General features: G+C 38.9%; 3 protein-coding genes and 1 long non-coding RNA gene across 12 annotated transcripts in view; 1 reads left to right on the forward strand and 3 right to left on the reverse strand.

The window, feature by feature from the left end:
- LOC127469049 (potassium channel subfamily K member 17-like) overlaps nt 1-765 on the reverse strand; it is a 30,645-nt gene extending 29,880 nt beyond the window's left edge. Inside the window, exon 1 of the mRNA XM_051782908.1 lies at nt 547-765. Coding sequence (XP_051638868.1) covers nt 547-765 — 219 coding nt within the window. The remainder of the gene's footprint in view (nt 1-546) is intronic.
- Nucleotides 766-903: 138 nt separating this feature from the next.
- On the forward strand, nt 904-7,036 carry LOC127469061 (uncharacterized). The gene is made up of 5 exons (XR_007903814.1): nt 904-1,145; nt 2,347-2,442; nt 6,008-6,073; nt 6,467-6,502; nt 6,929-7,036. It is a non-coding gene; the product is annotated as an uncharacterized LOC127469061 (long non-coding RNA).
- On the reverse strand, nt 2,054-17,878 carry LOC127469051 (potassium channel subfamily K member 16-like). Of its 4 annotated transcripts, none has more exons than XR_007903810.1 (6): nt 14,189-17,878; nt 10,116-10,230; nt 9,393-9,559; nt 6,918-7,083; nt 4,993-5,595; nt 2,054-2,385 (listed from the first exon to the last, which is right to left on the reverse strand). XR_007903810.1 is itself a non-coding variant. In XM_051782913.1 (6 exons), the coding sequence occupies exons 1-5, from the start codon at nt 14,399-14,401 to the stop codon at nt 5,372-5,374; spliced, it is 885 nt and encodes a 294-aa protein (XP_051638873.1). In that variant the 5' UTR covers nt 14,402-17,878; the 3' UTR covers nt 2,054-5,092; nt 5,367-5,371. The 4 variants fall into 4 exon arrangements, 2 of the variants coding, with proteins under 2 accessions (XP_051638873.1, XP_051638872.1); XR_007903809.1 differs by having other exon boundaries at nt 2,054-2,454; nt 4,501-5,595; XM_051782913.1 differs by having other exon boundaries at nt 2,054-5,092; nt 5,367-5,595.
- KIF6 (kinesin family member 6) overlaps nt 12,629-27,959 on the reverse strand; it is a 163,267-nt gene continuing 147,936 nt past the window's right edge. For 5 of the 6 annotated variants that reach the window (XM_051782878.1, XM_051782876.1, XM_051782875.1 and 2 more), the window contains 3 exons: nt 27,053-27,142; nt 25,029-25,135; nt 20,585-21,963 (listed from right to left, as the gene is read on the reverse strand). In XM_051782878.1, coding sequence (XP_051638838.1) covers nt 21,947-21,963; nt 25,029-25,135; nt 27,053-27,142 — 214 coding nt within the window. In that variant the 3' untranslated portion in view covers nt 20,585-21,946. Of the gene's footprint in view, nt 14,303-20,584; nt 21,964-25,028; nt 25,136-27,052; nt 27,143-27,959 lie in introns of those variants that run through there. The other variant, XR_007903786.1, reaches the window with a different exon arrangement.

The raw sequence follows: 27,959 nt of genomic DNA on the forward strand, positions 1-27,959 counted from the left end.
CAAGTAGAAAACGGGAAAAGTTTGACACCGGTGTAAACACCCATTTAACTTACCACGACAAAACTCTTCCGTTAGAATTTACCACCTGCAAGACGTCACAGACTGCAATTCATTCTTAGTAAGTGCAAGAGCAAACCCAAGCCACCTGTTATTAACCGCAGGTAACTCTCACGTAGTCAGATACTCCGCCACTGCCTGCCTACGGTCGGGACGGCGGCGCTTCAAAACCCGTAGGTTCGGCGGCGGAGAACGAAAGAACCCCTTTGTCAGCGGGGAGAAAAGTCGGCCGCAGCCCGGGGCGAGGAGCCGGGGGAGCCCGGCGTGCCCAAACACCGCAGCCGAGGCGGCCGCCTGCGGAGTGCGAAACGCTGTCTCCACGCCGTGGGCAGCTTCATCGGGGCAGGTTGCCGTGTGAGCAAGAGACCTACAAGGGAAAAGTTTTTGTACTTTTTCTTTTTATAAGTTACTCTCGGGCAGGGGGCGCGGTTGCTGCGGCTTCCGCCGGCCGCCCCTCACTCCGCTCCGCTCCTCCGCGCCCGGGCTCACCTCGACGAGCCGCTGCAGGGCGGGCCCCTGCAGGCAGGTGTGGTTGGCCAGCAGCTCCAAGCGCTCCTGGAGGAGGCGCTGGGCCGCCCGCACCTCGGCCGGCCGCTCCAGCGCCTGCAGCACGGCGGCGCCCATCCCCACATAGCCCAAGTAGGCGGCCAGGAGCACCGGCACCCCCCAGCGCCGCCGCCACCGCTGCCGCCACGCCACCACCAGCATCACTCCACGGCCGCCGCCGCCCCCGGCGCTGAAGAAGCGGCGGGGGCGGGAGCGGGGCCGCCCGCGGGAGGAGGGCTGCGCCGGCCGGCCCCCTGCGCCTCCCCCGGCCTGCCCCTGTCCACAGAGTCGGGTTGTGCCGGGACAGGCAGGTGATTGTGCCGGGAAGGACAAGTGGTTGTGCCGCTCCCGGCTGCAGCAGCCCACTGCGCCGCCCCCGTCCTCCTCTGGCGCCGCTCCACTTCACACCTGTCCGTCCCAGAGCGCTCCGCCAGTGCCTGAGCGAGCGCGGGCACCGAGTCACGTTCGCCCCTCCGAGGGATGCTAGCCAGCCCCTTTCCCAGCAAATCCAAGTATGTCCCTCATCAGCTGGCACTATTAAAGTACTACTACGGCAGTAGGTTGCGTAAATCTGCTCTCCTCCTTCACTCAGCTGCTAATTTAATTTAAAAGGCAGCAAACAGGTATTTGTGATAACAACTCTTAGATATAAACAAGTGAAAAGGTAGCAAGTTTGTCAGAATCTTTTTATAATTTGTAATTTTCCCGTGGAAGTACTTTCTTCATATAGGTAGTTCTCAAGACCGCTTTGATTAATTATATTCTTGTAGAGAACTGTATCTAACGTTCCTTTCTGTTCTCTTACCAGCAGATAAAACAGTCAAGTCACTTTTGGTGTATAAAATCTTTTTAATTTACCTGTTTTGTTGTGTAATATTGAGCTAAAGGGGGATAAACCCGCTAGATTTTTGAACAGGATGCCTTTATGTACTGTCACATGAAAATGCGTTCTCACACTGCCCTCTAATTATTTTTGCCAGGGACGTGTGCATACTGTTACAAATAAGACAACCTTCAAACAGGTAGGTATTGCCCCACTGCAACTGTTGTGGAGATGTGCTAATCTCTGGTTTTCTGGGCTGTACTTTAAACTGACTAGCATAAACACATGATTTTGCTAGCAAGATGCAAAAATTAATATGCAAAGACTAGATCAATTCCAGAGTAAAGATATCATTCTGAGCACAGTCCTAGGGGAAAAAAAAAGTTATGCTGCTTATTGCTCAGTCTTAACTCTGCCTTTTCAGGGTATTCATTACTGAATGATATTTAAAGCAAAAATGGAATTATGTAAAAAAGGAAAGGCTTCTATAAAATTATATATGAGAAAATAAAAGTGCAAAGATACTAAAAAGTATATATTCGTCACCTCTTTCATTGAAGATTGGGAAATAGATACATCTGAGCTACACTTTGACATTTTAACGGCATTTAAACCCAGATATTTTATATAAAGCACACTGAGTATAACCATGCTAAAACATTATGAATAAACATATAATATAGCATTTAATATTTATACTAAAAATATATAAAACAAATTACAGGGGAGACTCAGGAGTTTTAACTACAAGACAGATTGTGAAAACCCACGACATCAAGCATGTGCTTACTAGGAAACTGGGGAGAAAGAGATCAGGATTCACAATAAATCTTCACAGAATTACATAATATTTAAATGGTTTTCTTGAGTACTCTCAGAAGCGTTGCTTGTCTGTCAGTCTTCTATTTACATCTCCACAGAGAAGGGCTCGAATCTTGCTGATGATATTTTGATGTTGTCTGGAAGGTACCAATATATCTCAGGATGAAGAAGGGCTTGTTGCGTAGGCTTAAAGGGTAAGTGTAAGCCTGGAAGGACATTTGCTTCTTGTCCTGCACTGGACTGCAAGTGGTAGCTGCTCATCACAGATGAACGCTGCCTGAGCCATCACTTCTGCCACAGACTGCAGAGCTACATTCAGAGGCTTCAGAAGTGCTGTTTTCCATGTATTGGAGCTAAATATGTGCACTCCCATTATGTGCAGAAATGTACCACTGGTAAAATGGGCTATTAGACCAGAAGAGTCCCTTTTGTGTGCTCCTCTGGCTCCTAGCAAGCCCCTGTGATTGTGCAGTTCTTCCATGTTACTTTTCTTAGCTGGTCAGTTGATAATTGACAACTGCCTTTTTATTAGAGGAAGGCTACCAGAAAGCACTTGGTCCAGCCATGTTCAAGAACTAGGCCAGTGCTCCCAGTATATATCTCGAATTAACTTCAATTACAGATGTGCATGACATTTAGGATCTTTTAGGACCTTGAAAAATTGACAAAGTGAGCAAGAAATTTCTATCACTTAATGCATGAGAGGGCATCAGTATCCTTCTTGTTTCTAGTCCAGTGTGGCCATATCCTTGATTTAAGGTATCTTTCTAAATCTTCTGGCAGACAGCTGGCCAACTGCTGCAGCTACTCTCAGCTTTACTAAACACAGCAGTAGCAAAAAATTCAGAAGATGGTCTCACCATGCTGCTAATTTGCAAAATCATTAGCAGATACAGGAACAACTTTCTGGACTGCAGTAAAAAAATTCCAAACTTCCTGCTGTCAGATGTCAAGTAAGGATAACTTTGAGAAACGCTTTCCCAGTTACTGCTTTCTATCCCTGATAAAACCTCATTATAATTTTTTATGGCATGCAGCATGGTGTAAACACTATATAGGATCACCTTTAGAGCAGTGCATGTGTTGTGGCTGGCTGTGGTTACATAAAGTAAGGAAGGCATGGAAAAATGCAGGGTGAAGAGAACAGGTTAGATATAAAAGTCAGCAGAACTTTAGTTTCATCTTTCACATAAACAGGCCAAAAATGTCTTGTAGAGTTAACACAAGGCAGGTACAGAATACAGTGATGGTGATGATGTTAAAAAGTGCAAGTGCAAACATTATGTCTGAAGAATAGAAAATACTGAGAGAGAAAGTCTCCTGTGAGATTTGCAAAGATACAAAAAACCAGACAGGAGATAATTGGCTGCTCTCAGTAAAAGTCTACCAAGAAAGCTGTTGCATAAATTTATGGGAATAGCTGAGGGCATAGGGAAGATCAGTGAAAAAACAGAGGAGATAAAATCTATGAGGTAGGTAGTGGTAAGACATGAGGTAAATCTTAGATGGGATAAGCATTTGAACACTCATTTGAACACTTGAAGCTAGTCTAATAAACCATACCCAGCATTCTTATACGCCAGCATTTCAAATTTGAACAGCTACACTGCACTATGCAGGTGTCAGCAACTGGCAAACAAAACAAATACCATGTCAGATGTAAGAACAAATGTCTGTTGTGACCCTCCTCAGGAGTAAAAATCTAGCTCAGAAAGTATACATGAAAAGATTAGTGACCTACAGAAGCCTCTACATGTTTTATGGACACATCTCCAAAATGAAATATCAAAGCAGCTGCTGAAAGGCTGATATTTGATGTTCCTGTAGTCTGTCAGACATACGCTAGCTTGGGGCTAGTCTACATATGCAGTCATATTTCACTCACACTTTACATTAAAGTTCCTCTTATAAATGAGTTTAAAAGGATTAATTGATGGTTACTATGAGGTATAAACATACTGAATAAATAGTAGTATGTATATAATTACAAGAATGCCCATGGAATGTGCCAGTGATGGTTATAACCAATGGAATGTGGTACCCAATGAATGGATAATTGTTTTATCAAGTTTCTGTAGTTCACTTTAATACAGAGTATGACTACACTTTTCATCTCAGTGACTATCCTCTTATAAGGTGCTTATATGTCCTTCTTTGGTTTTTAAGCTTCTTTGGAGATGGCTTCTGCTACTTTTGACTTCAAATAACTGTGATAAAATCAAACTCCCTATTTCTCACGGGTGACACCATACTCGAGTGAGGATCAGATCTAATGCAAGAGCCTATCATCAGCCTTATTTAGAGATAAACATACAGCACCAAATCTGTACGGTGCTTGATAGTTCTTCAGTGAACTGGCCCAAATAAAATGCCAGACTCTAGTATTATTTGTGACCTGGCTAGAAATAAGGAAATCTGCTTGCATTTAAATTTAGTTTAAAGTGCTGTTAAAGTGGCTGCAAAATGAACTGTGATGAGGACCTGCTTTGAGCTGCCAGTTCACTTTGAGATGAATTGTAACAGTCCAGGCAGTGCTGGATAGACACATAATTTCTGCACAATTAAAAGAGAAGCATTTTAGCCCGGAAAATAAATGTTTTCATTTTATGTGAAAGCTGCTCATTTCAGACAATATCAACTGAATCTTAACTGGATGGCTGTCATTAAGCAGGTTTTCATTAGTGTTGATATTCCTCTATGCTTTTCCTTGTTTTCTGACTGGAAATGAAGAAAGATTTCTGTACCTGACTTTTTCCACTTGAGATTCTTGGTGACGTGACTTCTTATTGAAGCTGGGAGGCAGTCACTCTGGATTTTTTTGAAAATGAGTGACCATAAGAACCACTAGAGGAAGACAAAGGATAATAATTGATTACTTCAGGGGAAATTGCCTTTTTTGAGTGAGAATTGTTAAATGAATCCTGGGACAGTTGTATAGCTACTCCTTTGGAGGTTTTGTGTAAGCTGATGCCTACACAGGGTGTGGAAATTTCCATGTTTCTGGAACATTTCCTCCTTAGGAAACAGTCCAAAACCTGTGGTTTAGTCCTTTATCCACAGGGCTTGCTTAGTGTGAGATACAGATGAAAGATGCAGTTTCAGACTGCTCTCTTTGTACCTTGCTCAGCTAGGGATATGGATTCTACGCTGCTCAGGTTCATCTTCCAATTTGGTGGTGCCTCCTTCTGCCAAGCTTGAGTCAGACTTATGCCCCTTTAGTTGAAGGAATTTTTCCATCAAGTCAGCTCCCACGTTGAAGACCAGAGCCAGCCAGGCCAAGCCAAAGACAATCCAAATTGCAGTCAGGCTCCTGTACACAGGGATATAGTGCTTGTTGGGGTTTGTGCCTGAAAAATCCAGGGAAATTTGCACATTAATCTTGACAGCTTTGTTCTGCTGAACATACGTACTGATACACCCTCTCTACCCCCTGCAAAAATGTTGGTTTAGTGAGCTTGTGTGATCTATTAGCAGATAGATCTCTCTTTTTCCTTTTTTTTTATGCCAGCTCTCAGGTTAAACTTAGTGCAGTTGGCATCAAATCCCTGAAGCTGAGGCTATACAATAAAAATAGCCATATTGAATGTTGATCAGGGATGCACAAAATCAACAGCTCCTAGCCAACAACAAAGGAAAAAAAAACATCTTGGAAATTCAGTGTTGAATCCATATTAGCCATATTTTAGTCAAGAGAAGCACTGAGAATCTCAGATGACTTAGAAAGATACAGTTTATTGATATAGTGATTCCTATTCGTAGGGTGATATAACTCAGTATGCAGGATTCACAATCACCTGGATACTATGGGAAATGCAGCCATTTTAAGTAAGTGGTTATGAGAATCTTAGTCCCTGGTTTGATATTTCCACAGCATGGACAATCGGTGCAGCTGATACAGGCACAGCACAGCACTGCAGCTATCCATTTAGTCTCTCTTGTCCACATCATCATGAAATTCCACAATGCCAGATACGGCATGGGATGCTTTTTTATCTTCTTTTGGGACCTCTAGGAGAGGTAGTACTTGCAAGACCTACTACTTGCAAAGTAAGAGATCCTAGTGGTTTAAAGAAATACACACATTAGACATAATCTGTTAAGATTATGCATTTGTTCAAATAAGCGTGTGGAAATGTAGCCCCTCACTTTACCGTGATGTCTTTACCGTGATGTTCTCAGCCTAGACTATGTAATCTCACTGGGTTTGTTTTCTTTCAGAGGCATCCTGTGGTTGTCAGTAATGTTGTTCCCATTGTAAGTATTGATCATTTAATATTTGACATTAATTGTTATTGGGAATGGTAGGCTCTTGCTGAAGCAAATCACTGTTAGGAGAGGGTGGTTTTAAGGCTTAATACCGCTTTAAGACAAAGAAATTTCATTTATATTCCACCTGTCACTCCTGGATCCCATTTGTGGCAGCCTGGGCAGAGACATTGTTGAATGGGTGTTCAGTGGCATATGTGAAATTAGTTGGGTGATTCGCAGCTTAGCTGCCAAGAGAAAAATGCTCATGTCCTATAATATATTAGCTCATTATTACTAGTCTGGCTGAGCTCACTCTTGTACCAGATTTATAGTGGAATGGATATCTATGCTCCCTGTATTTAGTTTTATACTAGAGTAACATATTTCAACAAAGCTTAATCCAGTTCACCTTCTTTTTTACCTACTACATAGTCTCCAAATCCAATGGTGCTCAGGGTGATGAAAGTGAAGTAAAAGCCTTCTCCATAGCTCCAGCCTTCTACATAACTGAAGACTAATGGCGGGAACACTAGAAAAAGCAAAGTCCCAGTGGACAAGAAGATGGCCACTGCCAGTGTTTGAACCACCTGAAAGATAAACCAAAGATGGCAGCTAAGCAGCATGGAGCAGTTGTCTTGTTGAAATTGCTGGGTCTGTTTTTTCTTGAATGACAAACCCAATCCAGCTGGGAGCAGTGGTAAAAAAAGGAAGGATAAGCCAATGCTTCCATGCACTGCAGGCTGAGCTCACTGTTTACTCTGCACATAGATATTGTACTTAATCATGAAACAAAAAACCCCTTAAAATTAGGAAAAAGGGAGGATTTTTTTAAAGCTTTTTGCAATGAGTTTTTAAGAATGCTCCAGTCATATTTTCAGACTTACAACAGCCATAGGAATGAAATACTCACTTTTCAATTTCAATTCAAGAGGAGGTACTCTTGTAATCAATCAGTTTCTGTCTTTGAGGAAAATCACCAAGTATTGCATAAGTCATTATACAAAGATTGGCAAGAAAAAATTATGGTTCTTTTCACCATGATTGCTTCCAAAGATTTATAAAGCGGCTTATAAGAGCTCAGCCAAAAATATGTTTGAATGAAACCTAAGTGAAGTCAGTTTACCTTCTTTCATTTTTAACTTGGAAGCACTCAGAGGAAAACTGTTCTGTTAGCACAGGGAAGATCTGTGCCTCTCAGTACAAATGTCTGCCTTCTGGGAGATAAGTTACTGCATATGTGACTGCAAAGACCGGTCAGGGGATGGGTCATGACAGCAGATTTTAGCAGTTTAGGACTGAGGATGAGGAATTCGTGGATTTCCAGGGAACACATTCTGTTGAACTATTGACTAGTGGTGTGCTGATGCAAACTCATTGCAACTATTTAAAAATGCCCTCAAGGGCATTCAAAGCAGAATATGATTTTCTATTCATGTGCCTATTGTGACTGGATGAAAAGCCAAACCACTGTTTATAAAGTAGAAGGTCCAGGTATCATGTTTCCTTTTCTCTTTCAGTATTACCTCACATATAAAATAGTGCTCTGAGCTTGAGAAACTTGCTATGAGCCAACTGGGTGACTCGGAGAAATCAATTCTATATTATGTGCCATATCTCTCTAGCTGCTATAGTAATACTTACCTCATTTGCAGAGCACCTTGAGAATTACCAATCAACATGGTAATAGTTGATATCTGTTCCCATTTAGTTCATTCTAGTAGTGTAATAGCATTTAATTAGATAATGAATTTTGCATAAAAATTTATACTGAAATGCACAATTTTAATTTTTAGCCTGGCTTTTAAGAAATTTCTGGTAAAAACCTCTAATGTGGGACAGTAAGTCAGGAATAAGGAAGAACTGATTGTAATTAATTTCCCAAAGCATGACAAAATTGTGTTTAAAAGGAGGTAAACCAAATTCCTGGAAGAGGCTTTTCAGGGTAAACAAGCTGATACAGCTCCAAAGCTTTGTCTGATCATAGGAGTTATGCCAGAAATGAGGTGTTAATTCAGGAGTGAAAAAAAAATAAAAATCACATCCCTGAGGTGCTGTTAGAAATCTCAGGAAAGATGTAGCCATACTAACATGAAAATCCTTCCGGTGGTAGAGCTGCATGTGTTTGGGGAACAGGTATATGTTATGCAGCTAAAGAAATTTTGCTTATAGAATCCAAGTCTGCATTTGACAGTACCTTTATAGCCTTCCTACTGTAGATAAAGAATGTAGTGACTCAAGAGATTTTACAAATGAAAAAACTTGTGTCAGAACTGTGAAATGTTTTGACATATCTAACATATCTAATCTCCCTTTTGTCTTACTGAAGCAGTCAATTCACTGGACCTTTTCTCAGAAACATGCACTAACTGTGTTATAAATTACCTTCATGTATTTTCTATTATCAGTGCTTCTCTTATTATAAAACATTTGGACTAGTTCAATGACTAACCAATAAGCCGTAAGTAAGGAGAAGCAGTATTTGCATTTTAAGAAAACAGAAGCAGTGCTAAATTACTGGCACAATCAGGGAAGCTAATTCAAGACAGATTAGCATACCAATAAAAATAATTTGTCTTTGCACAGTGTAGAGCTAGACTCTGGATAGATGCTACCATAGGCTAGAGAATAGAAGCTTGATTTGGCTATGTGTGTATATGCACACATTCTTCTAAGGTCACCAGATTAATGGTTTTGCTGAGTCAGGTTTTAAAAAAGGCAAATCTAGAGTCCCTTAGGTAAAAGCCTATTTCTTTAAAGCTCTTGTAGATAAATCAAGTGTATGGAGTTTCTGCTGTCATTCACACAAGGAAACCCAATCTAGCAGCAGCACATATCTGAAAAGAGAACTTTAACTAGTTTTAAAATAGAAGAAACAAATGATAAATTGACACTGTACCTGGGCACGGCCTGGCTTTTGCACCCATCTTTCCAGGGTAAGCAGATGAGCATTGAGACCTTTCCCCAGCTGATTAAGGAAGGCCAGGTTGAGGGGCACTCCAAATAAGGCATAAAACACACAGAAGATCTGCCCTGCCACTGTGCTGGGGGACAGGTTACCATAACCTGGAAAAAAAGAAGAAAACAGCTACACAAAAAGGCTTTGCAGTAAAGCTGCAGGCATCATGGAGAGTTCCTAAGCTTGGAAGCTCAACAACATTAAGCTTCATGAACCTGTGAATATATGATTTTCTGTAATTAAATCTGTCTACAAATTGCCATAGTTTATGACGAAGGCCTGTGTGTTCACTACTACTAGCTGAAAATTGAACATGAAAAATACTACTCTTATAGGGAATATTGTAACTTGCTATAGGTTTCTGATTTTGTGGTGAGTGCAACTCAGAGCTTCAAAGCAACCTCAAGATGTGCTGTATGTGCTGTATGTGCTGTCCATGTACAAGATAATACTGCATGTACCAAGTAGGCACTCAGCTTCCTTGGCAGGTGTAAAATACTGGGTATGCAAGAATAACAGGCATAACTGGAAACCAACAGAAAACTGTAACTCACAGTAGTTGATTGTCTTGCAGGTGTATTCTATCCACCAATTACACATTTCTGGGGGCTTTAAAGGATAGTTGGAGGAAACCCAGGTTTATAGGGAAAGAGAGTACCTCACCTATAGTGGTGACAACAGTTCCTGCAAAAAAGAAGGAGTTGCTGAAGTCCCAGTTGCTGGGATTTGTAGAGTTTCCTTCTGGGTTGACCCCTTTTTCCCATGCTTCCATGAGGACCTGAGGTGGAAGAGGTCAAAGGAGCAAAGATGAGGAATAATGTCAGAAATAGAGAGAAGTAAATACTGCTTTCCATCTTGAGCAAGCAGAGTGATAAACAGTGTAGATAACAGGGTAAAGTTGGACTAAAATGGACTACTGCTGACATGGCAAAACTTGGAAATAGAGCTGGCTAGGAACTTGAACTCTTGCCCCTGGAGAACTGGTCACTGAAGTAGGATCAGTTCCATAGCTAGATGAAATCTGAGGGGAAAGGAGTGGAGGGATTCCCCAAAGTGATCCAACTGGGAAAAAAAAGTAAAGCTGTGCCATAAAAAATAAAGATAATTCCTCTTCTTCCATAGTCTAGTCATCTCATTCCATTTTTTTAATGTAGGCAAGTGTAAATGTGTCTGTGGGGAAGGGCATGAGGAACATGCTCATTTCTATTTCCTCCATGTAAGTACTAGTGAGGATGATTTTCTATTTTTGGCTTTGACTTCCCAATAATTTTCAATGAATATTAGGCTTCTCCTAGTCTGAAAGATTAACTAATAAAATATTCTCTGCTATTTCAGATAGCTCTCACCAGATGACTAAAACTACTGTGTGCTAAAAAAATACTGCTCCTGCATCAAATATCCTGTCAACTGCCTTAGTGAAGAATGTGTTCCTTTGCTGTCTCCAAGGGTTTCTCTGAAGGAGACTGGTTTCCCTCTGCTCAGTGGGTTTCCCTCTGCTCAGTGCCTGGTTTTTAAGAATCCCCTTGTTTGTCACATACCAGGTCACAGCTTTGTAATTTTGCAAAATGCCTAAGGAATTGCTCATTCATCTCTTTTGAAGACTTTCTATGATGCAAGGCATGAGCAGGATTTAATAGAAACACCAGCTTTAGCTGGTTTCAGGAGTATGAGACCAAAGAAGACCCTCTTTCTTGATTGAAATGTTGACTACTGCCAGAAGGATTGCTTTTCTAATGAACATACCCACTATAAGGTATCCAATTTTGTACAGGTTTTGCAGTTTTAAATGATCTGTACTGGTGGACTTGAGTACCGTAAGTTTAGTGGCTAATCTTATTTCTGCAGTAAAAAATCCTACAGCATTGGTCAAGTTTATCAGAGGGCTGCTGGGCATCATCACATGTGAGCTCATGACTGAAGTGTCAGCAGAGCTTCTTTTCAATAAGACAAACAACTTTATCCATTAAAAACCTGTTCTTAGAATGGGAATTCAACATGTCAAATTTTCTAGAGCTGACTATTTCATTTTCTGCTTAGAAGGAACACAGAGAAGCTACTAAGGTGTGAATACTTTGAAATGTCTAAAATAATCACAGGTTTAATTTATTTCTGTAAGAAACACTTGACAGTTCTATGCATTTCAATGCACAAGAGTTCACAGGAGTTACATTCACATCATGAGAGTCAACATGGAAAAGTAAGGCAATTTTGAATGTTGAACCCTTAAGACACAATCTGACAAGGTCACATTTCTCGGTATGATTGTTGCTTTTAAGTACAACCCCATGAAATAAATGCCATCCTGGTGCCCAGGAGAATTGTTCCTAAAAAAACAGGTTCCTGTGGGACAGTTAAAATGGCTCCTAGCTCCTTTCATCTACAGCTCAGGTAAGGGTTATGGCTGGGGTGTGATCAGAGCAGCTGTTGAATGGTTGGTGAGCATTAGCTGTTGCCTTTGGGAACAGAAGTAGCCAGTAAGTAAAAGCAATGTGCTGTAATTTACAGCAGGAGTATGAAACCTATATAAAGCTACAGTAGTATGTGGAGAGAATGAAAACTTCCTGCTGTTTCTCCTCCTGTCCCCCTGCTGATGCACATTGCAGCCACTTGTGGTCATAGACAAGGATTTGGTCCTTTCACTCTATGTTTAGATCAGTTCGTTTGAGGCTGAAAAAGTATGGACATAATCAAAATCAGGACTCATAAAGGGTACTTCCTTACTCAATGCATCTCAGTTATGTTGTCAGAATGCATAATTTCCTGAGTGATGTTTACCAGAGATGCATTAGATCACAGAATTTGGATTTGCACTTTCCCAAAGCTTCAGGCTGCTCATTTTAGGAGCTGCAGCTCAGGGCCACCTCTCAGCTAGGCAGTTTTAGCCATGCAGAGCCAATGCCGTTTATTGACATGGAATTGCAAGAATTTGTTTCCTGCACAATCAAGCCAAAAGTTAATGAATTATAAGTGGTAACTCTATTATTGGTGATCATAGATATGCAGAAAGAACCCGGGGTTGACTCTCACATTTCAGGATTTATGTTTAAAGAATAGGCATTGAGACAAGACATGTTATACTTGTTAGCTGAGCACACTGAGTCTGGGGGCTGTGTCTCACTGCAGTCTGACTGTGAGACACAGTCTGTGACTTTTCAGACTGGAACTTCTGGCCTTCTTAACCATATAGTTAAAACATGCAGAGACACAACTGCTTCTCTGCATTAAAGTTAGAGATTTAATATGGGAAGAGTAGTATTTCCCAATATTAGTAAGAGTTAGACAAATTTCTTAACAAGTCTTATAAATAACAGGTGAGTCAGAGAGGACCTGCACTTTTGTGAACCTTGAGGACTACCAAGTCTAAGTACTTTGAAGCTTGGTGCATTGTAGGTGATTTGGTGCCCTCAGCTGGCTTTATCTGGAACAGCTTACAAGTGAAATTTTATTTAATTCTGCAGAGACATAACAAAATGTGATTCTCTGAGTGGCACGGCAGCGCTAAGAAAGCTCCACTGGAGACAGAGTGAGAAGAATATGGACACTTGTGAACCTTCCCTAAGGTTTCTAGGGTAGCAGAGATTTAACTAAACCTTTCAATCCTATAAGGTATCCCAGTTAGATTTAGAATGAGAATCAGAATTTTTGCCTCTACAATCACTATCAGAGATAAGGAAAGGACAGGTAATGTCACCAAATGCTATAGCTGAAAAAAATAGACATGTTTCTAGGCATGTAAGTTCTTTAAAACTAGTAATTTTCTGGCCAATGTCCAGTGTTCCACAAGAAATATATCAGTATTAGTATTAGTATCAGTATTAGTAATCAGAACATTGGCTTTGTAGACAGAGGTTCAGGCACCTTTGCTACCCTTTCTAATCGAAATTCACTGTTTGCTTAAATCCATTTACAAAATCTAGGCTTTTTGTTTATCAAAACCTTAGTGGAAGTCCTCCAACTTCGGCAGTGCAAACTCGCAGCATGTTTAGAGTTTTTATAAGGTTTAGTGACATAGTAGAAAGAGTTCAAATTATTTAGGCACCCAGCTCTGCATCTGGGTAGATTTTGAGCACAAAGAAAGTGGTAGTTTAAGTATTTCTGTCCAGTTCTTGCAATACTAGTATGAGAATATAATACCAAGAAAGGTATCTCCAGCCAGTTTTGAGGAATAGATTAAAATGTAATTGAAGATGTCATTAACTGACAACCCATATTGAATAAGAGCTCTTTATCTCTTCTTACAAGAGAGATAACATAGTTAGCGAGGGTTGGTTTTATCTTTTCTTTAGAGGCCTGCGAGTGCAGGACCACCTTCAAAAACGGTAGACAATTCCTAGTACAAAAGGGCAGAAATGCACAGGTTTGGACTGGAGAACCTTGGAAGGGCAACCTGCTTATTTAGGTTTGATTCTTGATTTTGTCCCAAAGCATAATTCCCTGTAATAATTAATGAAAGAGCCAAGAACCATGAAGTTGAAATTACTGCAATGTAGCACAAAAATGCATCAGGCAGATTTACATGTTTTAGGAGTTCGTGACTGGGAGAAGAAAGTAGTTCAATAGATCAAGATAAAGGGGTATATGAATGGGCTTGAGAAACCTCTGCCTTTAATTTAAACAGTTAGACCTTTAATATCATGGACACCTGATAAGTTTATAACACGCTTGGCCACAATAGTATAATTTTTTCTAACAAAAATAATTCTTGAGTCAAAATAATGGGAACCTGTTCCTCTTACCTGTACAAACTTCTCCAGGGCTTGTCTGTCCAAGCATGTGTAGTTCTGCAGGAAGTTAAGCTTCTCCAGCTGGAACTGGTCCCGAAAGTGGGTCTCTGCCTGCTTCTCAAGCAGCTGGAACACCATAGCACCCAAGAGGAGGTAAAAGAGATACCCCAGTACCAGCAGCGGAGTCCAGCTCATCCGCCAGCTGTGTATGGTGAGGAGAGGCATGCTGCTGCTCTGCTGTTGCCAGTCCCTGCTCAGTACTTAACAGGTTACTGTCCCAAGATGTGTGCTACCCAGAACACCCAGAAATTACACACCCATGTTCCCAGCTACTGACCTGGAGAGTTTTTTAATAGAACATACAGGTATCAGGGCTATACGAAATGAGACTAACAGAGAAATTTTATCCCTCCACATCTGTTCTCTATCCAGATCAAAAGGTGAGCACTTATGGCTTAATAAGAATGTGAATGATAGTGTTTTTCTCCTATTAAAACAACTTTTATCCAAAAATCTTAATCAAATGAATGAAGCCCTCTGAGGATGGTATTGGTTTCCAGGCTGGGAAGCTGAATCAAAACTCTGGTTATATGACTTACCCTGGGTCATAGGAATATGGAGTCACGGATAGACTCTTAAAGTCTTGACAAGTAAAGCCTTACACTAAACACTAGACTTCTGTACAAGAAAACTCTATAAACTCTAATTACAGCAGACTCTCCAGAACAAAGAAGACTATGGAGCTGAATAAATGGAAAAGTCAATAGCTGCCGTCTGTACCATACAAACATCGCCGGCACCAGTAAAAGCAGCATGATGGAGCTTATAAACATCCTGAATTCAGCCTGGTCACACGACAGAACCTTTCTTTCTCTTCTAACCCTAATAAAATCAATCTCACTGCCTGGTGTGCTGCTCCTGAATTATTTGTCAGATGACTTCACCCTTTAGTCCATAGAGTTAGAGAATGCACCACTCATGCCTATTGCTTTCTCTCTCCATATTGCCTTTTTAATCCAAGTGCATAAGGGGGAAGGAGGGCTTAAGGTTAATCATTGGCCAAAAAAGCATCAGAGGTTCACTCATGGGAGCCTTAATGATTATTATACACTGGAAATGAGCTGGGCTTGCATATTTTTCTGTAGGAAGAGCTTTATGGCAAGTGTCATCTATGCCACACTGCTTCCAAAAGAAAACACACACACAGAAAGAAGGCCAGGTGGCTAGGGATGGAATTATGTTATTAAACTCCCTTCCTGTTAAAATGTTCTGGATACAGATATCCCTCCTTTGCTTAGCATTCAGATTGTTTTCACCTACCTTCGAAAAAGAGTTAGTGCTCACAGGAAAAGACCGAAAAAAATTATTTCATTCATATCCTATTTGGGAAAATCCCTGTACTTGCTATTTGTACTGTGCTTGTAGCCTAGAGCCAGGCATCATCCAGAAGAGGATGACTGACTGGCAGCAGAAGGCTACTTAGCACTGTGAAAAGTGAAAACTATCGTGGACAACTCCAAGGAGACCATCTTGGACCTTTGTCACCACTCTGTCAGCGTGACTGAGGGACAGAAAGACTTCAGTAGAGAAGTGCAATGTGCAAGGACTCTGAGCCTTGGTGCTCTGGCATTTCTTTTCAGCTGAAAAAGTGAAACATTTGGGAGATAGAAGTTACAGTGGCATTGAAATTACTGAGCATGGCATTGAAATTACTGAGCACTTCAACATTATGAAGCAATCTGATCTGAAGCAACTGAGATGCCCAACTGACAGAAGGCCTTCTCTTGGTCTGTGCTAAGGGTGACAATTACTTAGTATCTAACAAGAACATCTCTGTTGTGTCTGATTTCCATAACTAAAAGGTACAGCTTGTTGTTCCATACCTTATCCCACGGTAAAGGTTGACAAGCCTGGGATGTTGCACAACTGCTTGTTATACTAACAGGGCTGTCTCTGGTGTCAGATCCAGGTGTTGGTCATGTTGTTTATAGGACCTATGTCTACCAGGCCAAGAGAATGACAGTCTACTGGTTTTCTGGAATGGGTGCAAACTCATCTGCATAGCTGGGCTGAGACAAATTTTCTCAGCTGAAGTATGTTTCACAATTAAGGGTATGAAACTAATAAGATATAATTGAAAAAATAGAGTACTGAATCTCTTTTATGTCCCCTCCATTCTGTTCAGTTCAGTTCAACAAAGCATTCCAGCTGCCAAACTTGGCAGTCTAAATTATGCCTTAAGAAAAAATGTCCACTCAGGCTTACTTTTGGGATCTTAATTTTCTGAGGGTGTTGCGAATTGGGTCACTAAAATTATAAAGATGTTTTTACTTCTATACTGTAGTTACTCCTACTGGTTTGTTTTTTTCCCTCCTTTAGTATAAGGTTGCAATATAGAAATCAAACAAAGCCAGACTGTGTGCAGCAGCCCAGAAGTTATGTCTTGCCACAGGAAAAAAAGAAACTCAAATATATACATTTGGAAGTAAACTGAAGACTTAAGATTTTTGTGTGAGTTTTGAATATGGAAGAGAGAGTTCAGCATGGCTTACCACATCAGAAATTAAATTTGATTTCGAGGTAAAAAGGCATAATACAGAAAGTGCTGAAATAACAATACTAGCAGATCCCTTTTGATGACAGGATGACAAAGCACATTGTCTAATCTAACTTCTCTGTTCCTCTTCTAATGCTCTTCTGATTAAAAAATAAATAAAACCTGAGTTCACAAACAGAAATAAAAAGTCCTGAATGCAAGAACTTCTTAAGAGTAGCTGAACTTGGAAGTTGACTGTTCCTCAGAAGTCCTGCTTTTCCTGCCAATGTTGAACATAGGAGTGCATCTGGTCTCAAAGCTCAGGAATGATTTCTCACGACATATATTTTGAACCCAGGGCTGAACACAACCTCCTTGATTATTCCTTCACGTATCATATTTTTCTTCCTCAGTGTGACTGACCCAACAGGATCCAGCTTTTCTCACAAAAAATCTGAGCCATTCTGGAAAGGACATCCTGGTTTACAATCAACATAATAGTAATTTTTTCATTTATTACTTCCATGTATTACTTGTAATATTTTCATGTATTACTTGGAGCATTCAGAGTTCTCCAATTGCTTCACCTATTGTTGCTACAGTCCCTAACAGACTTAAACATGGACAGATACAAAATAAAGGATGGGCCAAAAATAACTGACATGGTTTGCTCACTTTCTGCACTGGCTTTCAAAAGCCTGAAAAAATACCATTGTGATCAGTAGGAGTATAATTTACATTGACATAAATAAGCTGTTCCTAAAATAAGTAATAAAATGGTTGAAAGGTACCTTGGCTGATCCTGTCATTCACAAATTTCTGATGAAGAATGATTTTTCTGGACTATTTTTTCTGGTAGAAATCTCTCTGTACCAAACTAGTTGACAAAGTGGATGTTAAGATCCAGGGATCCATTCTTCCACTTGCTATGCATTTCAGCTTGAACAGTTTGTACAAGGAAAGACTTAATTGTTTTTAATTTGCTTTGCTCCTTGAATGACTTTTAGACTCTGCACTTTAGAGAAGAATTAAGGAAATTATTTTAGCACTATGTTAAGTATAAATAACAGAACCATTGCATTTCTTCAGGCATGACACTGCCATCTGGCAATTTTCTACTTCTGATCTTTTTCTTACTCCAAATTTAAACCAATCATGATTGATGTGATTTATGTTCACATAGGTGAAAACATGCAGCATTTTCAGATAAAAAGTATAAAGAATTCTAAGATTTCAACAGTATTTTTCTCAGACAGATCCCATGGGAAGAAGAAATAATTTCCTTGAATTCTGTTGTTATTGTATTGGAAGTAGATCTTGTTTTGTGTTCTTCATCTATATAAATACATTCACTGTTGGCCCACAACAGTGGGCACTGTTGGCAGCACTGCAGCTGCCCTAAAAAATGAACAGAGAATAATCTTCAATCAATCTCAGGTGCAGCCCCTGAGATTTTACTCAAGGAAAAGAGAAAGAAATCTTTACTTTTATTGTGGTGGTGTCAAGTCCAGGCATGGATAGTAAGCACTTAAAAATATCCAGTTTACATTGCTTGTCTTATAGGTGAGATTTCAAACCAAATATTGCAGGAAGTGAAACAGAAAAAAAAAATATTAGAAAAAGATCATTTAACATTGACTTTAGCAACAATAAAAATGATTCATCTGAAATAATCTAAAAACAGAAGTTTGAGTGTTGTGGTTATTAAAAATGGACTTTGAAAAGACAAATAAATTCTATATGGAGCTACCAAATATGCTATATGTAACAGGACATTCCAAGATGTTCATCTTCTTGGCATTCGTATTCACCACCTGCATATTTGGTAGAGGCAATATTTACAAGATCTTAACATTTTATTACGTTGAAGTGTTCTCTGTTTATACTATTGACATAAAATACTTGCATCCTGTGATTGATTAAACCAGGTAAGTGTATATTACACTATATGCTTACACTGTTACACATGTGAACCTCATTATTCCATTTCAAAGCCTCTTTCTTAAAAAGTGCAGGAGTGACAGAGGGAGATTGAATTAGGCATGTCCATCTTCCAAGCAAGAGAAACTCAACTTAAGGTTATGTAATTTTCTTTTTGAAGCTCTCTGTAAAGCTGCAGTGGCCAGGAAGTGGTAAAATGCCCAAGCCAAGAGCTTGTTAGCTTAAGGGTTTCACTAATGCCATTCCAGACAGTGTATAGAGCCCTGGCAGACTCAGCATAAATGAGAACAGAGCCTTTGACCTTTATTGTAAGTCTGGGTCACACCCTGACCCTTCCAGAAGCTACACTGCTGTAGGAGACCAGAGGATGTGTATCTTTTTCTGAAATAAACCATGAGAAGATTGGAAATATGTTGAAATACAAGATGATCCACAATGTCTGGTATCAATTAATCCCAGAAATATCTATATGATATCTAGTACTCTACAGCTACTTCCTCCAGAAATCTCCACCAAAAAAAAAAAAAAAAGATTTATTCCGATTGCAGATAATAAAAAAAATGGTATTTACCATATGAACATTGAACCAAATGCAAGTAGATATCACGGTGAATTGACAGGAATGAGATATGTATGAGAATCTCCATGCTTAGCAATACTGTTTTACATGTGGCTTAGGGAGGAGTCAATACCAGTATAAATGTGGGCTTCTGATTGTTTCTTCAATGTGGTAAATACTTGGGTTATTTCAAATTAATCTTGCAATTATATGAAGAGAGATTATTAGAACAAGAAACTTTGTTCACTTGTGGCCAATTAAATTTTTTGAAGCAATAAATGCTTTCGTGAAGCCAAGTAGACTTAGGGAAGTGCCCCAGTAGCCTTCTCACACCTGTGAGAGAGACATTAAGAAGCTGGAACCAGGCTTTTGACAGTGTGGCTTGTGAGAGGAAGAGAGATAATGGGCAAAAAAGAAAAGTTCAGGCTGGACATAAGAGAAAATGTTTTCATGATGAGGACAGTCAAACATTGAAATGGACTGCTTAGAAAGGTTATGCAGTCTCCATCCTTGGAGGATTTCAAGACCACATTGAACAAAGCCCTCAGCATCTTGATTTGATCTCATAGCTGATGCTGTTTTGAGGAAGAGGTGAGATTAAAGACCTGCTGAGGTCCTTTCCAACCTGACATTTCCTATAAACCCAAGAGGCAACTTTTGAAAAGTGGAGGCAGTTTCTTTGAAAAGAGAATGCTTTATGTCTGAAGACTGTTGTTTACCGAATGAGCAATCTTTTCTTTCCATATGATATTATGAAATTTTTCAAAGAAGAAAGCTTTGTATTTGTATATATGGTTTTATATATTTATATGGTTTTCTATTACTGGCTGCACTTTTGTCCAAGTTCTTAAGTGTTTGGTATAATCTTACTCTGAGACTATTTTGCCAATCAGGGACTACTTTGTTGACAATGATTGAATTTCACACCAAATTTACAACAGTTTAAAAACAGGCTAGAGAATTTTGAAACAGAAGAGCAAGGAATTTTTTCTCTCTGTGAGATGTGAGGCAAACTGAGAACAGAACACCGAATCAAGTAATAGCAGCATCACAGAGATACCAGGGTTGCACTGGTATCCTCTTAAGCAGTTACTTAAAGCTATCGGAAATGTTTCAATGTCAAAAGGAAGGAGTTTTTGTACCAGTGATTTTCTTTTGGCCATCTTCATATAAATTCACCACAATGGGAATTCTACTGGAAACCAAAAAAGACAGCTGCTTCACCCAGCAACAGTTTGGAACCTCTGGCTCTTCTCCAGCTAGCAGGGTCAGTGGCCCTGCTCTCATCAGAAGCTGCATAAACAATAACTCAGTGTGTATTTAATGCAGTATTTATATATAACAGAGTGAGAAGAAGAAAGACAGATAAAAATTCTGGAAGAGGGACATTTTAATATAATCTCCAACAAAGCAGCCATTTTTCCACCTCTGACCAAATCCTGGAACTCCCTCTTTCCAAAGCAAGAGTAGATCTGACTTTTATCTCACCTTGTACATACTAAATCCTGCATAAAGATTACCAATTTATGTGGTAGCTGTGCTGACTTTTACAGAAAATTAAAAGGCAAAAAAAGGTATAACTTTAATTTTTTTTAAATTGATTGCATATTAGTTGTTAATTAGATAAATGTATATCTTCTGTAGGTTTGAACATAGCAATTCACCATGTACCTCTGTATAATTAGGAATTTGACACAGAATTAAGTATCAATAACTCAAAGAAATATACATCCTTAAGAATATGTGACTTCTGTCAATATATTATTTTATTTTTTATATAAACAACACAAATCCTTCCAAATGCGTGACTATAAGATTATCACTAGCATGAAAAATTATGTTTTCAGTCTGGTAGTAGGTATATCTCAGAGAAATAGACTGTATTTTGCATTGCATTTTTTGATTTTGGTCTCATGTGTAAAATAAGTTGTTACATACCTAGATATTATCCAATAAAGTAGTACTGAGCCAATAGTGAACTTACATTTTGTATAACTGCATTTAAACTTCCACATCTCATTTGTGTTTTAGAAGTATTTGCTCAGTTCTGTTTTAAACCTCTTAAGTGTAATTGTTTCTTCGGAAACCTGTATATTCTAGGAGGGTATATATTTTGCACAACACAATCCATTCAAATAAAAAGAAAACAGTTGCGAAAATTACTTTCTAAAATGCATTTTTTTATATTACAAGACAATCTCAGTATTCTAATAATCAGATATGAAAACTTCTATTCCTTGGAGGAAAAAAAAGCCTCAAATGAAATTCTATAGAATTTTATAACCTGGATAACTACTATTATTGAATAGATATCTCTTAATGGCAAATAGATGTAATTAATAAAGCCTTATGCAAATTGATGCAAACAAAACTATCAGTAGTAATAAGTTTCCCAGATTAAAGATGTAGAATAGCATTAACATATTAGATAATTTTAACATTTAGAAAACATACAATGAATTCTCATAAACAAACATATTTGGCGAACTCCTGATTAGTTGTTTCAGTTTTGCATAATCTTAATGCAAGATGAAGATAGTGAGTGCAAATACTCAAAAATCTATTGCCAGAGAAATGGATTTTGCTGTCAAAGATGAATCATTTATATACCTTTAACAATTAAACCTGTACATCTACAGTACTTACTTGTACCTGTTTCTAAACAGAACAGGAAGGGAAAGAATAAAGGTCTTTCACTTTTTCTAAAAGGAAATGGTGGACTGTGACAAGAATTTCATTTGTTCTCCAAGCCTGAAAGGAGATGAATAATACATTAGACTATATTTCAGGTTGCATTGTCAGTTTTAAAACAAATTTCAGAAACACAAAAGAGAAGAAAGAAGAAAAAATCTTCTAATTTAAAACTTTAAGACACAAAATCATTAATGTACTCTTCTGTGTTTTAATTACCTCAAGCCTGAACAAGGCAACAAAAGCATGTTTGAAGAGTAGCCCTTTGTAAAAAGCTTTCCAATGTAGTTATTACAATGCTTTAACAATCCCAGCAATGCCCTATGAATGTACCTGCTTTAATTCTGCTCTGTTTAGAAAGCAAACGGTAACGACCTACAATCCCTGAGGTAATCTTTACTGAGACCTCTCATTCCCACTCCTGCACTACTGTCACTAAGGATATTGAGCATTCCCATGCTTTCTGTTTATGGAACTTATTTTCCACTCTGTTGGCTTCTGCACACATCTATTCTTCCCTCCCCTCGCCCCCCAGCTAATGTAAAGTAAGGCCCTCAATTTGCTTCTAAAATACTGATATAGAAGTTTGAAAGGGTCAGGATCAATAAAGGAAAGAGCAGTAACGATGTTGACACTTTTTAGGCATAGCAGTCTTTGGTTTGGCTGACCCTATGCTTCCTCATGTTGTTTCCTGTAGGGCACTATGTGTGTTAACAGTCATGCAGAGAGTGAATGCATTTGCATGCAAATGCAGAAATGACTATTGAACATCCCAGTTGAAGAAGAGTTTGGGAAGGAGGCAACAGAGCACTGGACTGGGACTCAGCACACTTAGTTTCTATGTGAAAGTGTCTGACTCAGCTTAATGGGTTCGGGCAAATAATTTCTCTTTGGTTTATTTTGTATATGTTTGAAACTTCTCGAGGAAAAGCTATGTGGGAGACTGGTAAAACATAATTTTTTTCCTGTGAAGTTATAAGTGAGAGTATATTCATTCTTCTTCCTTTCTACCTAACTGTACATCTGATAGTTTTTCTTTTTGAGGGCAGGAATGGGGACATCATAGTCCCCATCCCTGCCCCCCAAAAGAAAACCCTCCAGTTCTGCTCTGCTTTGGATGCAAGTGTTGTTGGAAACTCTATATAGCCATTGATGCACAAACACCACAGCAGTTATTGTGTCTCCTTTTAGTCTAGAAACAAATCAAGTAAGAGGGAAATGATGTGCTCACAGGAAAAGGGAACACATAAGGCATAATACTATCACAGATGCACGAATAGTGGTGTTGCTGAGCCCATTTTCTTCTCTGAATTAGAAAGGCTACCACTGCACCTCATAAATGTCCTCAGGTTTCACTGTGGTGCTGAATCACAAAGTACTTCTTTAGCAGTAGTAAACTGTAGATTTTACCCTCCTTCATCTTGCTAAATTAGAATTTACAAAAATTTTTTGCTCAATGGTTCCTGCTATTGGTTCCATCCCTCAAATCTGGAAGGCTTTCCCGTTCCACACAAGCAGTCAAGGAAGAAAAGCATTTTTTTATATGCCAGGTTGACTCCAAATCATTCTCAGAACTTGCTGCTGAGCTGTCTCTTTTCTATGACACATCAGGTCCCTACACAATTTGTTATACTGACAAGACCTCTTTAATTTTTGTTCTGCTGCCTATGCTTAGCAATTGGTTGAATCATCCAGCCCTGCACTGCCAGGATGATCAAATGCTACTCCATTCCTTTTCATCTACTTAGGGCAGCTCATCTTGTCTAACTGAACTTCAGAACAATTTTTTGTCCTTTGTTCTGAAAGAATACCTTTTATGACTTGGGGTCTAAATAGTTGTCTATGTTGATAATGTCTAGTCCCTTCTGAAACTGATGGATGATGCTAGGTAATAGCCTGTGGCTGAAAACAATCAGGATGGAAAAAGCATTTGAGAGAGACATTTCTGACATGGTATGATTTAGGAGATAATCACAGATGTGCTCTTGTCACAGATTGAGTTAGATTTGGACCTTCTAAAGGCCTGAAATGTTTGTTGTAAGACACTTATCTCTAACCTTCCTCTGGTGAGCTGCCTACAAAATCAATTTAATTTCATTTGCAGAAGAAACCTGACAACAGCTTTTCTAAATAAAGACAAAAGGGATCCCAAAGCCTAAGTGTGATAAGTGTTTGCTTTGGATGAGTGTAGGGAGACTTTTTTCAGCCACTGTATGTTTACCTGACAGTTTTCTGATAAGCAGTGTGATACCAAAGCCCCACTTTGTGACAGTGCTAACACCATCTGCCAGGTGCTGATAGCGTGTTGAATAATGCTGTCATCAGTACTAAAGTGCTGATGGAAAGTTATTGCTTCGGTACCACTACAGCTTTCATCTTCTGTCTAATTGGTTGCTGCCACTAAAAACTATTACTCAGAAAAAAAAAAAGAAAACGACAGGTCATTTTTCTTTATCATGATGAATTACTTTTAGGCTGCCTTGCAGTGCTGCCATTGTTTATTTATTGCTTTCTGCTTCCTGCCAATTTTACTGATCTACACTCTGGAGTGAACTTTATTACATACCTGTGATTGCTCTCAGTACCTGGTTTGATACAGTTTCATTAGACTTTGATATAGTGAAATATCTGTTAAGGAGATACTCTGATGGACACAGTGGGCCAGTCTGCCTCCTGAGGTAGGGTACAGTGAAGTCATTTGAGTAATCTTTATTTGGAGACAGTTGTTACAACTAAATTTGTATCAGATGAAAAACAGGCCAGATAGTTTAAAGAAAAATTTGGAAGTATTTTAATCACCAAGAAACCTCATTCAAATGCATTTACTTAAGGGTAAAATAATATACTTTGCAGGCTGCACAGCCATGCATGCCCCAGAGAGTTCACTCATGGTGACTGAGTAAAACAGAGAGCATTCACAGTTTTGCACTGCAGCTCTGAGCTACTAAAATAAATACATGTGAAGAACCTCAAGTGTTTAGAATGGCTGAGAACATATTGTAATGTAACTGAAGCCAGAATCAGTTCTCACTTGCATCGGTATAATGTGGACTAAAGCTATTTTGCCTTTAAAATGCTGTACCAGAGATTTTGGTTTGGCTTCCTATTTTTTTGGCAGGATTTACCTTTCCTTTGCAGGATCCTCTGTCTTGCTTTCATGAAAGCTAGGATGTCAGCATCAGCCTGGCTGTCTCCAGTCAGAGGAATAGATGTACTTGAACTTTGTGGGGTCCTGAAATAAGAAGTATACTTGTGGACTCAAGTGAGTAAGGTTAATTTTTCTATCTCCTCTTTTTTCACTATGAAGGACTTTGTTCTTCCATACATTCTTGGAGAAGGCACATTTTAGAGGAGAACTGAGTCACGACTTCTTACTGATTAGCCAATATTAGTCAATATTAACCAATTAGTTAAGGTTAGTATGTGGTAAAACTACATGCTTATCAGCTATAAAGCCTCTCACAAAGGGTTAAAAATATTTTACTGCTGAGTCAAAGACTCAGCAAGTGGAAAAGCCTAATGTAGCGAGTTTACGAAGGAAATGATGGATGTGACTATGCTGTGTGCTTTGTTTGCTTCAGGCTGCTATAAATTTGAACTGATCAATAGTATTTTTGCCTACTATGAAGGAATTAAATTTTCATCCATACACAGAAGTAAACAATCACATGACATTCATGACATTTCCTGACAGATGCAACTTCTTTCTGCTGCTGAGTCTCCAGTCCCAGCTGAACACTTGTATATATGCACTCAAATCATTGACTCTCTGGTGGTATAAGATGATGTAATACAATTAAGCTGTTCTAATAAGCTAAGAAAGCTAAGAATTTGGGCCTGTGTCTTTAACCTTGGTTGAAGATTAAGCACTAATACAGTGCTTAATTTCCAAACAAATACACTGACAGAAATACAGTGATAAAAATTTCAAATACAGAAGGAGAAGTGGAACTGAAGGGAGAACCCTTTTTTTTTGCATATCCTACATTTGTAATTATAGTTATTTCCTCTGTTCCTTACTGACTATTGCAATAGGAGGAAATTGTGACTGACATAAACAGCAGTCTCATATCCTTATCTTTGTTCAACTAATGAAGTTCTCACTTGCTGAATCAGTGAACCAAAATGGAAAAATAAAGTAGAAATTACCCCCCCCATTTTTATGAAATTTACAAGGTGATTGCAGAACACCAGTAAAGAACTATTCTCTTATTAATTTTAATTTGATTAGCATCAGTATAAAAAGTAAAGAAAACCACAATATATTTGAGAAGGTATGGTCTAACTCCATTTTAGCTTCTCTTTTTCTTCTGCTTTTCCTGAAACGAAATGCAATTTAAAACATTTAAACAGGTTTTGGGGGATGAAATTTTCCAATTTTTTCCTATTCTGGATTGTTTTGGAAAATGAAAGAAAAAAACCCTTGTGTTTTGTTCTTACTAATGCAGTATGAAAAATAGTAACTTAACTGTATTTTCCTAAAGGCCTTAATACCCAGAACTGTTGAGCACAATAAGAGTATAACTTCAGTAAGTATAGTGATTCAGCACAGTGTTTCAGTGCGAGAAAAGAATATGGAAAAACAGAGGCTCAAAAAACCAATAGTTTGTTATCCTGCTAAGTTAATTTTCATGAAACAGTACCTCTTTTGAGAAAACATGACATGTAACCTTTTCCAAGGCTGACACACCTGAGCTACTGTTGTCATTTTATTTTAATGGAATAATTTGTAGGAGGACAAAATTTTAAGGACAAAATTACAAGTATGAAAAGAATCTCTGCCTAGTTCCTGCATTCTGCAATTCTGCAATATGTAAATACTCTGATCTCTCTTCTTTTCAAATATTTTATTTACTCTGAAAGAGTCCCTTTCTCTGGGGAGAGATACTCATGAGGATTCATTAGCTTATAGGGAAAAAAGCCTCAGACCAAACAAGAAACCACATCTTTAATGCTGATAATGCAGCTGATTGGTGTAAAGCTATGTGACAGCCTTGTTGTTGTTTTGGAAGTTGGAGGAAAATCTGCAAGTTCTATTACATTTTTATTTTTCGAGGAGACTGCTGTTAAATAGTCTGATGGGGAATTATCTAGGCATTGTACTTAGTGCTTTCCTTTCTCGTCTGAATAGCCCAGGTACACTTCTTACCTTGTTTTTAAAGTCGGATTACTAACAGTGATGGAATTGTTTTTCCCAGCTGGATCTTCATTAGGGCTGACTCTTGTGATCTCTGAAAAACTGGAATGGGAAATGAAGAAATGAAGGAAAATGAAGGAAATTAAAGAAATGAAAAAAGAATTTAATCCTTGTGTTGCAAATATGAATACATACACTAAGTAACTACAAAGATGTTTTTCAAGATTTTTTTAGATCTATATAAAGCACTTGTTTACTGGAAGAAGATTTTCAGTCTGATCCATATGATGATTAGATCTGTGTAGCTATGTGGCTATGAAAGAATGACAAATAAGCTCATAAAGATTATACTTTTAGTATTTGCCTTCTAAGCTGGGCTTGTAAAGCACTTTGATGTATCTGATGTAGAGTTAGGAATGGTATATTTAGTTCCCAAACTGACTATTAGCCAAGTGAGGCCTTAGCTCATTTTCCATTCTTTCTTTAGTCAGGCAAAATTATTACGAAAATCAGTGGGAGACTGGATAAAGACTCAGCGAGGACTTTGGGATGTGACTTGTTGATGATAGCCAAATATATTGCAAACAGCTGCTGTGCATTCCTGCCCCTGCAGATACCATTAGCAAGGAAGCTCACTGCTAGGGAGGCAGTTTTCTGCCACTGGATATCTAGGGACTCTCTTCTTTCCCCAGGGGTTGCATATGCTGTCGGATCCAGTCCCAATCTTAGAGTGGAAACACTGAATTACCCAGTTTAAGGATTTTTCCAGTAGATGGCAGGATTGGCAAGTTCTTGCTTTTCTAACTCTGCAGTAGTTAGTTCGTTTTTGGCTGATGAATTGATATTTCTGGCAGAGAACTTGAAAAAGGAAAGAAATTTATTACTAAAATTTTACTGCATTACACTGTGCCAGGTTCAG

Source organism: Manacus candei, unplaced genomic scaffold (assembly GCF_025592945.1).
Source record: "Manacus candei isolate 608988 ecotype Guabito, Panama unplaced genomic scaffold, ASM2559294v1 h1tg000017l, whole genome shotgun sequence".
NCBI lineage: Eukaryota > Metazoa > Chordata > Aves > Passeriformes > Pipridae > Manacus > Manacus candei.